This window comes from Lytechinus pictus, chromosome 10 (genome assembly GCF_037042905.1).
Source record: "Lytechinus pictus isolate F3 Inbred chromosome 10, Lp3.0, whole genome shotgun sequence".
In the NCBI taxonomy this organism is placed as follows: Eukaryota; Metazoa; Echinodermata; class Echinoidea; order Temnopleuroida; family Toxopneustidae; genus Lytechinus; species Lytechinus pictus.
The window spans coordinates 11,030,298-11,044,513 of record NC_087254.1 but is presented as its reverse complement, the minus strand read 5'-3'; the positions used below and the strand labels follow the sequence as shown (position 1 = coordinate 11,044,513).

Sequence of the window (14,216 nt, the reverse complement as noted above, 5' to 3'; positions counted from 1 at the left end):
CCTAGTCTGTACTACAGACCCAGTTATTGAGAAACACTTCAAACATACCACCTATATCCTGTATTTGATTCAAAACTACAAAACTAAGACCCTGTGTAATGTTCATAAAAAGGCTTGTTAAAACGCACATACAGACTAGGCTGCATCCTATGAGTATTACACAGGGTCTTAGTTTTGTAGTTTTGTATTACGTACATAGGATATAGGTTGTAGATTTGAAGTGTTTTTCAATAACTGAGTCTGGAGTACAGACTAGGCTGCATACAAATGAATATTAGACAGGGTCTTAGTTTTGTAGTTGGTTGGGTCTTAGTTTTGTAGTGTTTTTTTGTAGTATATATATGGGATCTTGGGTCTTAGGTCTTAGGTCTTCGTTTTGTAGACACCCATTTTCACTGACTAATTTGCTCTCAGCCAATCTGAGCCAAGGATTTGCAGTAGCTTATAACAATAGTTGGTGAAAATCACCATTTGTTTCATGAAATTATCTGTAATTACCTCATTTCGTAGCTGATACAAGGCTACGGACACTCTCCGTATCGTCCTCAAGGCCGTGGATAAATGTATGCCGTGTATGAGATTTGTATGAGCATCGATCCAGTTACAAAATACCGTAGTGTTTTGAACACTTGCAAGCTTGCAGGCAAAGCACAATTCCTTCTTGTTGGATGCTCGATATGGGGAGCAAGTCTGTTGATGATATAAACGCATCCCTGTCTGAAAAATCTATACAACTTCAGCATCTCACTGTCGTCATAGGTATCCAAGGGATGCGTTCGATCTCTAAAGACTCGTTCCCGTCTCAAGGCAGCTGCCTGTTGTATGGCATACAGTAGAGCAGCCATCTTGAAACTATTTTGCCGGAGTTTTTAGGACTTTGCCCTTGGTACAGGAGCTACGGCAAAAAACCACTAAATTTGCTTGAGTTTTTTTTAAAGTTTTGCCGTAAAAAACTCCGGCAAAATTTTATGCAACAGAAAACTCCGGCAAATTTTCTTTTGCCAGAGTTTCCTGATTTTTTGCTGTAAAAAACTCCGGCAAAAGTTTTATGCAACAGGCCCCTGAAGTGTACAGGCAGGCGGGTGTCTTTCATAAGGTATATCAAAAATACCTAGATGTTTGTTCTTTAGGGTGCTATTCATATATGCAACTGCTTGTTGACCAAGTGGATATAAACTATGCAAAGTATTCTTTGAATTCACTCAAACATGCAGTACTGTAGGTTTATCAAAACAAAATGTTTACATAAGAAATTTCCTGAGGCACATAAAATACAGTGCGTCCCACACAAAAATGAGAGATTTAGCAATGATTTATCCTAGCATAATCACAAGTACAATAGACAAATGACCTATCATTAATGTCAAGTCTCTTCTTTAACCCTAAAAAGACTGGGGGGGGGGCTGATTCAGCCCCCCCCTCAACATTTTTCGCGATAAATCTGTAACCCGAAAAGCTGTCGCCGCGCCGTTCCATGACTTTTTTCTTTCGAGTCTTGCGCAACTTTTGAGACCAAATTTGCGACGACCGGGTACGTGGTTCCAAAATTACGCAACATTTTGTAAGTGCATGTCGACCCGAAATTGCTCAAAAACATGAATTTGTGTACATATCCAATGCAAATTGTGTTTTTAGCCAAAATTCATAAATGTATCATTATTTTCAATTTTACTAATCAAACACAATTAATTTCATCTTGTTTATGGTCCGAATAAAGAAGCGGACGATTTCCAATGAAAAAACAATAAAAAACAAAAAGTCGAAAAACAAAGAAATACATAGGAAATTTTTAAAACAATAAAATACATAAGAATAGAATTGTGATATTTAATTTTTTTTAAAGTACATTTGATCGGATTCCTTCAAAGAGTCTGTGAATGAAAAATTAGCAGTTTAGAGGCCTTATTTAGTTAATTAGAGCAAATCTTTGATTTTACGCATAAATTAGCATAATTAATGAATTATGAGATTTTTCTGAAAATTTGATCCTTCAGTCTTGGAGATTATGCCATGGGTAATGCACGTGCCAATTTTCGTCGCGATCGCGCGGTCGACGGCCGAGATCATAGGGGGGGCTGAATCAGCCCCCCCCCAGTCTTCTTAGGCATCAAAATAGCCCAGTCTATTTAGGGTTAAGCTGGTATAACATAGAAGAATTCTTATTCACGCATGGGGGAGTAAAAACAATTTAAATGAGGAACAATCTAAGTTATTTCAGATGAAACAGGAGACTCTAAGCTTAACAATGATAGGTTATTTATTCAGAATGAATGAATACCAAAGGCATACCCTCAAGTCAGAATACTCAGATGTATCATCAGAATGCTCAATACATTGGAACAATGTGTTTAAGCACTTTAGATACATTATACATTTAATGTACCATGTTCAGTTAAAATAAATATATAATAATGATAATAATAATACAGGTATTATATTTACCCAGGGAAGCCGCTTCAGTTCCGAAAACTGTTCTCCCAGCGGGCCCTGCTATTATTATTACCCCGGCTTTAGCTGGGCTACCTAGGCGCTCAAAGCATTGAAGGAATTTCTTCCTACCGGGTACCCATTCATCTCACCTGGGTTGAGTGCAGCACAGTGTGGATAAATTTCTTGCTGAAGGAAATTACGCCATGGCTGGGATTCGATCCCACGACCCTCTGTTTCAAAGTCCGAAGACTAATCCACTGGGCCACAACGCTCCAAAATATGTAGATATCAATTAGAGCTTCATGAGAAACTTAAGTAAAAATGCAAACAATTGAAATAGCATAAAGATATGCATGGTTAATATCAGTATGTAAATAATTGTAAGATAAATAATTAAAATCAATAAATTAACCATTAAAAATGCACAATGTAGAGACACCATGTCATAGTGGTTCTGACTCCCCATGTTGTAACGTGAGGGTCATGGGTTCATATCCTAGTCCACGCATTAATTTCCTTCAGCAAGAAATTCATCCATTCTGTGCTGCACTCAACCAAGGTGAGGTTAAGGTAAATGAGAACCTGGCAGGATATTTATCCTTGAAATGCTGAGTGCGTAACAGCAGCTCTGCTAAGGCTAGGGAAATTATGCTGCATTTATTCATTATTGTAGAGTGCCTAGAGACTTCTGATAGGAGTTGAATGCTATGTAGGATTAAGCAAGAGTAGGCCCAATTATTATTTCCCTTATATATATAGTGATGATTTCTGTTTGATGAAAAATGACTGACCACATATTCAGCCATTCATTTGATTAGAATCCATATTGATATTTTATCATATAAAACAGTCACAAATAGCTGCACATATGTAATGAGTATTACCTATTCATTAAGGCGACCGCACACCTTACGATTGGTCTGCGACCCGATTTCAGAATAAGATGTAGTAGAATTTGATGCTAATAATGAGACTTGGAATATCTTACTGAGTAATGTTCTAAATCATCGTACGAATACCTATGTTCAAATCTGTGACTATGCTATCATCCTTCTTAGAATAAAAGCGAATTTAATATCTAGTCGTAATGACGTCATAGCAGTCATACGATTGGCTACGATTTGGCCTTTACTCCAAAATAAAGGCTTGAAATCTTTCAAAATGGTAAAATTACTATTCTTTCAATTTCTGCTGTTGTATCACTCCCATGTGATCCTCCTTATCTAATTTGTCTTGTTTTATCCATATATGTTTGATTTTCTGTATTTGTATTTTAGTGTTTTCTTGTTTACTTTCCTTCCATACTTAAACTTGCATAACTTTGTTTTTTGTTTTTTTCTGGTATCTTTGTCTGGTCGATTTTACTTTTCAGCTTGATTTAATTAACTTTGTGTATTCTTATCATCATTCTGTTTTAGGTCCAGTTCAAATCTACTCGACTTTTCTCATTCTTTATATTTGATTTGTTTTGAATTTCCATTTTCTTTGTTTTACACCTTTTTTATTTTTTTATTCTAGGTCTCTTTCAGCTTGATTCAATTAACTTTGTGTATTCTTATTAACATTCTGTTTTAGGTCTAGTTCTAATCTACTCGACTTTTCTCCTTCTTTATATTTTGATTTGTTATGAATATCCATTTTCTTTGTTTTACACCTTTTTTTTATTCTAGGTCTCTTTTCTACCATGACTAACCATCTATCTTTATTTCACCAGCTCAGGAAGATCAAGCTGAAGGCCCTCAAGACCTCTTTTCACCAGGACAATTACAGATTTTATTCCCTTAATCGCATTATACCCACAGGCCTCCAACTTCATTGCACTCCCGGTCTCGGTACGCTCACACCTGAACTTCGCAAACGATGGAACCAGACCTTACATGGAGCTTCAGTTCGATTAATTAACATCCTCTCTGAACAGTGTATTGCTTCTCTTGATTCTTTTTCAGCTGACATCAGTAGCCTGGAAGACGAACTACGTTCTTGCTGTACCCAAACCCAATGGCTTCAGTATAATGATGAAATTGAATCTGATCTCTCTAAACACAGGTCTCTCCTCACTGAACGCAGGAACAAGAAAATAGGCAACCTCACAAAGAAGCGACAACGGTCAAACAGATTTAGACGACATACCAACAACAATGATGTATCCCCCCATTTGGTTGTTAATCTCTCATCCTCCCCTCTCTCCCAAGCAGAAACCTCTCTTCTCTCTAAAGGTCTCAAGTTTTGCCCCACGCCACCAGAAGTTGAACAGATAGCTCTCAGCCAAGACCTCTCTACATTCTATCGCAGGATACGTCTCAAAGAGTTCTTTTTAGATGCACCCCCTTCTGATCCCGAGCCCTTCTACAAGAAAAGCACATGGATTCCACCTAAGAATAGAGTTCCTTCCCTTGAAACTTACATCCAAGCTGTCTCATCCCAAGTTCGCTCCACAGATACCCTCGACACCAGAGCACATGACAACCTTCCTCGAGAAGAACGCCAGGCTCTCTCATCACTCAAAAACAGGTCCGACATCATCATCAAGCCTGCAGACAAAGGATCAGCCGTCGTTGTTATGGACCGCCAGCAGTACATCGATGAAGCCATGAAACATCTCAATAATCGATCTCACTATGCACTCCTCGATTCTGACCCTACTTGTAATTTCTCCCTACAGATCCAATCGACACTGAATGACATGAAAGAACGCGAGTATCTCTCTGAGAAGGCCCACAAATTTCTCTCCCCTACTAATGCTAAACCTGCCCGCTTCTATCTCCTCCCGAAGATCCACAAACCTGGCAACCCCGGTCGACCCATCCTCTCAGGAAATGGTTCCTCAACAGAGAACATCTCCCTTTTTGTTGATTACCACATTAAGCCCCTTGTCTCACGTGCACCCTCTTACATCCACGACACTCCAGACTTTCTCAGGAAACTAAATGACATCAAGGACCAGATACCCGAGACTGCGATCATCGGCACTTTCGATGTTTCTTCACTGTACACCAGCATTCCCCACGACGAAGGTATCCAAGCATCATGTGAAGCCTTGGCCGCCAGTGGCCATTCCAGTCCCCCCATATCCGATATCAAATCTCTGATGTCTCATGTACTAACAAAAAACAACTTCACATTCATGGGCAAGCACTACCTACAGATATTCGGTACAGCAATGGGCACCCGGATGGCTCCTTCATTCGCCTGTCTCTTCATGACGAAGCTGGAACAGCAGATGTTAGATTCAGCCCCCTGTCGCCCATGGATTTGGTGGCGTTATATAGACGACATTTTCTTCATCTGGACCAGGGATGAAGACAGCCTCCATACATTCATTGACCACATCAATTCCTTCCACAGGACCATCCAATTCACTTCTGATTTCTCCCAACAGGAAACCCACTTCCTTGATGTTACAGTCCAGAAAAAGTCTAATGGTATCACCACTACCCTATACTCTAAACCCACAGATACCCACCAGTACCTCCACTCATCCAGCTGCCACCCCCGTCACTGCAAAACCGGCATCGCTTACAGTCAAGCCCTCAGACTTCGCCGTATCTGCTCCGAGGACCCTGATTTTTCCTTCCATGCCAGGAATCTGCAGAAACATCTCTGTGCTAGGGGCCACGGGGCCAGGGCAGTCCAACTGGCAATTAACAAAGTTCGTTCTCTCCCCAGATCTGAAGTTCTCAAACCAAAAAGTGACAAGGAGACCACCGACAGAATACCGCTTGTGACCACCTTCCATCCCAATCTACCCCCTCTCCGCAAAATCCTGTTTGATAACCACCACATTTTACACACTTCTGATCGTCTCCAACAGGCCGTTCCCGATACTCCCCTTCTAGCATACCGACGCCCACCGAATCTCAGGGACCTCATTGTTCGTGCTGAAGTGCCCTCCCTCACTAACCATTCTTCTCCCATACAGCATGGCACCTTCAAATGCACCAGCAACAGGTGCATCATATGTGAAATACACCTTCACGAGGGCGATACTTTCACCAGCAACTCTACCAGCCTGTCTCACCAAATCAAGGGCAACATCACATGCACTACCACTAATGTTGTATATCTCATCACTTGCAGAGTTTGTAGGGTACAATACATAGGGGAAACCAAGACCACACTCAAGAAACGATTCTACGGGCACAGATCCACCGTCAACACAGCAAAGCTGGACACTCCAGTTGGCTGCCATTTTAACCTCCCCAACCACTCCATCACTGACATGATGCTACAGGGCATCGAATCTTTAGGTACCCGTCCTGACTCAGTCCGTACTAGCAGGGAGAAGCTCTGGATGAGACGACTTCGCACCACCCAACCTCATGGCCTGAACATCCAAGAGGGGAACGACTGATTTTTCTTTCCTATCCACTTTCAATTTATATATACATATAATTTTTCCCCTCAGCTCTTTTGAATAGTTACATTATAGTTTCTTACTCTACTTTCCTCCCATATCTCATACAAGCTCAGCTCCAATTTTTCCTTCCTTATTCAGGCGATATAATAATTATTATATATATATATATATATTTGTTTTTTCTCCACTCACCTCTTTTAGATTTACCACATTTGCTTATTTACATGTATACTATGGTTTCTTCATAATACACCCCCTCTCTTCTATATTTGCTTTTACCTTTTTAGGCAATTTGCTTCCTCTTTTTCACATATACAGATTTTTTTTCTTTCCTACTATATAGTCTATGTTTTTTCCCGTCACACCTAGCGGATTACCATATCAGTTACACCATATGTGTATATATTTATATATTTTTTCATATACATTTCTTTTTTGGATATATTTATATACATATCACTTATAGATACATATTTACACTTACCTTCTTCTCTTAGTTTGTTTAATGCTTTATCATATATACTTATATGTCTTTTGCACATTATCAGTTGTTCCCCATTCTTTTTCTTCTTTTTTTCCCCCCACTCCTATGCACCAGTTTATTAAGCCTTTCTTTGTAACCTGTTTGACCCACCTCTCACTAATTCTCTAGTTATTCATCCCTCTATCACTGTTTTGTTCCAGATCCTGTTTGATGTTGCCTGCCTCATTATCTTAATCCCTCTTGGCCTTACTTACACTAACTTCCCTTTGTGTCTGCCTACTCCTTTTCTTTCATCCCCTTCACTAACCTGATTGGTCTTCTCTACTCACTAATGCCCCTTTTGTCTCCTTGTTTCTAGTGTTGCTGTAGCTTGTTTGTGGTCTATATTATGGTTGTTCCACTTTATATGTTTGTCATTTTGCCTCCGACGAAGATTCTGCTAGGATCGAAAGCTTAGGCCCCTTTTTGACTTTATAATTTACTCCATTGGCTCTCTTTTATTAGATAAGCAGTTTTCAGCAGCTTCTTTTTGCAATTAATTTTAACCTCAAATAAAATGATATGTTCCATTCACATTTTCAAAAAATGATCAAAATGCGATTTGCTCCAAAATCAGATCGCGAAAAGTCGTAAGATGTGCGTGCGGTGGCCTTTATGCATACTGTTACTGCCAAGAAGTGAAATAGCGCCATCTCTTGTTCAAACTTGGTAAGGGCTTAAAATTGACGAGGGGCAGTATTTTGTTATAAAAAACGTGTACAAGATGGGACCAGGCGAAGGCATACGAATTTTCAACCTTCCGAATTTGACTCCCTTTCAATACTTTAATTGATTGATTCTGTGTATTTTTGGATCGATGAGTGTGTAACGGAACCCTGCAGAATGACTAGAATTATAGATCATCGAACTAAATTTACTTAGTGAGGTTTCATCTTTTAAGTTTTGATGTTTGTTGTGCCACGGGACGTTTGTGATGATGATTTGATGATCGCGCAAAAGGATGGGGACAACGGAGGAGGGTACGAACGGAAGCGTGTGAAAGTGTCTAATACGAAGCATGAAAGTCCGGGATTAAAGTGCACCTACAAATACAACATATGATAAATTCTAAGTATTGCGTAGGAAAACTCTACATGTTTATCATGTGTACCAAATAAGACCGGCTTGGTAAAGCACTGATTGATACAGCATATATAATACATGTATGTGTATGTGATCAATAAGTGCATAAAAATTGTATACCTGCACAATGACTGATACAGAGTATGTAAAAATATTATTTATATACGAAATAAAAGAGTTAACATGCTTTTATGCAAAGACCCACCTGTACGTAATAAATATTATTTATAATCATATGCTTATACAACATGTATAGGCATTTTTATGCAGTGATCAACACTACATAGTAAATAGGTTATAAATAAATAGATTTTAAAAATATGCTAAGTCAAGGAGTTGGTATTTGCATGAAGACTTTTCACACCTTTTCGGCATATATAGATCTACATGTACACAGGTGCGGCTCCAGCAGTATTTGACACAATACCATTTCAGTTTCAGGGGCCATATTGTTTTTGTACACTAGTCGGCCTATTAAAACTATTGTGTCAAATCTGGCTGGATCTACGCCTGCATGTATCTCTGTATCGGATGTGATGTCACGTCACCTGTCTGCTCGAGCAAGCCACTGACAGCACTTCTCATAGGCAGCAAAGTTCAATCCTACACTGAAGAATGCTTTAAGGAGACTGGGTGAGAGCCCTCTGAAGAGCCCCCTCATCCCTTCCCGTTTGGCTATTGTGGTGGTGCAATGCAGGAACCCGCTGTAGCGGGTGACCCGACCGAAGGGCCGACGGGCCTCTTCGAACCCTTGAACCTGCAGCCTCTTCTTGATGACGTCCAATGGGTAGACCCCCGACTTGGCACACACACCGGCAAGACCACCGCAGAGCAGGGATTGGAAACCTGACAGTGAAAAAGAGAGAGATAGAGAGAGATTCATTTACTTTATTCATTATTTCACTCATATTCTATGCATAAATCACTTAGTTACATACCTGCCAACAACGCAAGTCCAGAAACAGGGACAAATTATAAATCAATGAAAAGTAATATTGGTAACATACAACTCTATGGATAAACTTTCATAAAATAGGGAAACAGGCTCATTATGGGTGATGTTTTTTCCTTTCCCCAATTAGGGACAGTTAGGAAGTATTGTAATTACAGGGTTTTTCTAAGAATTCTAGTTTCCAGTATTTGTAGATTATGTCATGGAAAACATACTGATTTTTTATGAGATTATGCAGTCAACATTAAAGAGCTTGGGGGGAGGGCATTATGGACCCTTAATCTTTATATGCATAAAAAATAGCCCAGTCATTTTAGGGTTTCCTCTTGCTTCGTGAAGTTTGGGCAATGACTCAGAACCAACACTCACCACCAAGCTGATGAAAATCAGTCATATCCTGTGCTTTCTTCCAAATCCTTGTGAAAAGACCGTAGAAACCAAACTGAAATCCCGTTTGAGGGAAGAGCAGTATCATTGTTGGAGTAAGACCCTTGTAGAATGTCCGTATCCCAGCTTCCATGTACATTGAGCGCAAAGCATGGGATATCGATTTGTAAATCTAAAAGGAAGAAACAAATCTCATGAAAGAACTTGGTGTAAAAACATGTTGATCATATAAAAAAAATGATATCATTTATTTTAGTCTCATGCACATTGTAACCTCATATGAATTTCAATACTTTTAAAAAACTGCTCCCATTAAAGGCTCTGTTAATAAGAATTGCAAGGTAAACTCTACAAATGAATAAATTAGCAATGACATAGAAAAGGCATTAGGAATAAGGTAACTGATGAATAATATGACCAACAGGTATAAAATCATTTTGAATGAATGCAAGACTGAAATTTTTTTTACTGACTGATCAGTTTTTTTATCCTATTCACAAATGTTGCAACAAACATGGAAAAAAAAAACTTGTACCATTGTCTTGTAGGATTAATTTGTTCAGTGAGGCATGGTGTCAGTGACTTTTTGTAACCTTTAAATTGATACAAACTCTATACAAATAATTTTTAATACTGCTCCTAGGGAAAAGGTAACCGACTGAGTGAAAACGGCAAATATGTGATAATTGCAAAGTAGACATAAACTCACACAATTGCCATTTTGAAATTTACACACTTCTGTTGTCCCATTATTCAAACAGCCTCATATTTTTTTTACTGCTTGTCCACTTTTTTTTTATATTTTCACAATCTTTATTGTCTTTCATAACAAGAGTTGGTTTTGCCTTTAAATCAATACAGCTTCAAAGAGGTTAAAGCATTTAAAAACAAAACGACGATTTCTTACTTTTGGTTCTCCCTGAGATACTAGTCTTGTCCTGAGAACATCCGCAGGGAGTGACACAAGGGTGGCCACACACCCAGACACTCCCCCACACACGAAGTGATAGACTGGTTTGTACACGCCGGTTGTCAACTCCTTGGGAAGATGAGGGTAGGCCGCGTACGTCAGCCCTTCAAATGTTACAAACTGAAAAAGAATCATGTGTGAAAAATACAAGTCATTATTGAAGGAATCGTATTATCTTGAATCATAAATTTATATTCATCACACCTTGAGTAATGGGAACTTTTGGGGGAAAATATAAAATTCATAGTATCAAATAGAATAGAAATGGTTTATTAATAATACATGATTGCCAGCAAGTGACTCAAATATACATGTTTACATATAGCACAATACCATACAAAAACATTACACAAAGAGTAGATAAATTAAAAGAAAATAATGAGCATTCAATATATAAATTAAACAAAACAAAGGACATTTAAAAAAAATTATTATAACAGATCATAAGGGTTAAGAGATAGATTATAAAGAGGTTCAGTAGTATATAATTTACATTATAAGATCAGGCATAGGCCTATATTTGAAAGTATGCAAGATTTACGAATATGATTACACTGAGTAAAACTTACCTGTGCAATACCATAAATTATAGAGAGGGCTTGGGCAGGTACGTGGCCCTTCCATAAGGATTGTAGCCCTTCTTCTTTGATAATAGAACCAGCAGCTTGTAAGATAGAATTGTACTTGGCAGTGGAAACACCTCTTTTCATTGGCTCCTCTTGAAGCTTGCATTTGAAAGAAATCACAATTGTATGAAGAAAAAAAAATACTGCCTTTCAAGTTCAGATTTCCGGACACTTTATAACTGATTTATTTTTTCAATATATCGGTCTTTTTAATACTAATTTGTCTCTTTGTTTATCTCTTGATTTTAGATAATTTTTCACATCTTCCTTTCAACATCTTCATATCTATATCTATTTATCTTTTCAATATCTTTTTCTTTATCTTCAATATTATATTCAGCACATCCTTTTCATTGTTCTTTCTCAGTATCTATTTCTCTTCATATTCATCTATTTCCTATTTAATCTATATTTTCAAATTTAAAAAAATCTGAAGAGCTTCAAATTTTTGTACATGTTCATAATTCATCTATATCCTTCTACAAAAAAGTTCTACAAAATATATATGAGGAGATTATATTAGATAGGACAATTATATTGCAAAGGTGAATATAGTATAAAAAGGGAGCAATATGTTAAAGTTTATTTAAAATTTTAGGGGAAACATATTAGAAATCAACAAACTAAAACGATAAGTCGATAAAACTATTAAAAAGATACATTAAAAAGAAAATAGGAGAATGTCATTTAACCAGACAGGTAATAAAGAATTAGCACTGGTAAATAGGACTACAATGATAAAAAAGTATATATGATGGTGGTCCCAAGTCTGCGCACCTAACGATTTGAGTTAAAGGAGAATGAAACCTTTGGAACAAGATACCTTGTGTGAAAACAGAAAAACCAAAGAAACAGATCAACGAAAGTTTGAGAAAAATCAGACAAATAATGAGAAAGTTATGAGCATTTGAATATTGCGATCACTAATGCTTTGGAGATCCTCACGTTGGCAATGCGACAAAGATGTGTGATGTCACTTGTGAACAACTCTCCCCATTACTTTATTATATATTTCACTTAAACTGCCTCTTTTTATCACATCTATCAGTAGATCATGTATTATTTCTATAGGGCATGTAATACAGATTTTCAAAGAATACATCATGGATAAAGAGTTTGTATCACCATAAGAAAAAAAAAGGAGACATTTGGGGGGTATTTTATAGTCCATCAAAGGGAAAGTTGTTCACAAATAATGGGGATGGATCTCCATGGCATTAGTGATTGCAATATCCAAATGCTCATAACTTTCTCATTATTTGTCCTATTTTTCTCAAACTTTCTTTGTTCTTGTTTGATTTTTCTGTTTTGACACAAGACTACTTGTTCCTGAGGTTTCATTCCCCTTTAAGATTTAACATGAATTTCTTTTTATTTCACAAAATCTTTCAGTTGATAATGTTCCTTATATCATTATTATGAGTTAGTGTGCCAAATATCTAATAAAAACATGAAAGAAATATATGATTTTTTTGGAAAAAACCTCGGGCAGTCATTTTCAGATTGAAAAAAAATGGTGCCCCATGTCTGCGCACCCATTCACTTTGCACGCGATTCGGGGATCTTGATGAGAAAGGCTGCATTTTGAGGCCGTCACAAGAAATGCCCACATTTCATTATTTTTCTACCATTGTGAGTCGGATTTTGTAATTAATATCTGTCTATATGCATTAGATGTGTAAAGTTTGTGTTCGTTGCGTATCTTCTTTTACTAGAATCGTGCAGATACGCGTATGCGCAGACAAGGTGGACTGCGCAGACTTAGGGGAACTTGCCATATGACTAAAATGGTAAACATGGGAATGATGAAAGTATTTAACAAAAAGATTAATAAATTCAGAATATAATGAAAAGGGAGAAGGAAAAGTTTTTGAAGAGACAAGTAAATTAAAAAGATAATTTTGAAATTATGAATACAGAAATAAGAGATGAAATATTAGACCACAAGCTTCAGTCTCGGTCTTCAGTAATAACCTTGCCTATTTTAATTTCTTGTCTTGTTTTAAATATTTCCTCTTCTCAGACTCAGGCTCTTGTTTTACCCTTTCCAATATTTACTTTTCTTCTTAATTGGGAAGTTGGGTTTTGGTTTCCTTTAATAAAATGACTAAAATAAATGTAGCCTATGGTCTGCTTTAAAATGAAAACGAATATTGGCAGTCTATAGGCTACACTTAGACTATATTATCGACTAAGTCTAGACTAAGCTAAGCTAAGGCTTAGTTACACTACAGTCTTCACCTGAAATCGAATTTTTAGCACATCGAGAGGTTGCAAACAGGCACGGGTGAAGACCCCGCTAGTTGCTCCTGCAAATCCGTAGTCAACCTTCGTCAGTTGCCGGTGCTGTCCCTTGTCAATCTCTGCAGAGCCAGAGGGCTTGTATCCAACCATCCTGATATATGCTGGCAAAGATACCGGCTATAACCTACGGTTTATCTTGTTTATCGTTAATTGCACCTTAATAATTGATAATATTGACATTATTGGGGACATTTCGAGGAGAAAGGCTTCGTGCGAATAAGGAGATTTGTGATCGAAATGCACATGCGCGCGTATACGCTGCTTCCTAGCGCAGCTAGCGCTAGCTCGTTAGTTCGGTGTTTGGGATACCGGTGCTAGTGTAGCGTTGTGATACATCTTTGTATGTGATACTTTTATAAAAGTTATTTTGTCTTTCCAAGCACCAACTCGGATTCAAACCACATAAACTGAGTAAAAAGAAGAAGCTTATCAAACTTTTACAATTAAGGGCACTGCACTCAGTCAAAATTTAATAGACGTGCACATATATGGCATACTTCCATAATCGTCTTGCAATCACAAAGATATATAGCCCATATATCGATTGGTTTCTAAAACCAAATTGGATAAAAAAAACCTTCCCA

At 37.7% G+C, this 14,216-nt stretch overlaps 1 protein-coding gene across 1 annotated transcript; it reads right to left on the bottom strand.

Moving 5' to 3' along the window:
• Positions 1 to 7,806: 7,806 nt before the first annotated feature.
• Positions 7,807 to 13,927, bottom strand: LOC129269828 (mitochondrial thiamine pyrophosphate carrier-like). The gene is made up of 5 exons (XM_064105325.1): positions 13,570 to 13,927; positions 11,272 to 11,427; positions 10,640 to 10,822; positions 9,715 to 9,904; positions 7,807 to 9,239 (listed from the first exon to the last, which is right to left on the bottom strand). Exons 1-5 carry the CDS (start codon positions 13,720 to 13,722, stop codon positions 8,938 to 8,940), a joined length of 984 nt encoding a protein of 327 aa, XP_063961395.1. The 5' UTR covers positions 13,723 to 13,927; the 3' UTR covers positions 7,807 to 8,937.
• Between the last annotated feature and the right edge of the window lie 289 nt (positions 13,928 to 14,216).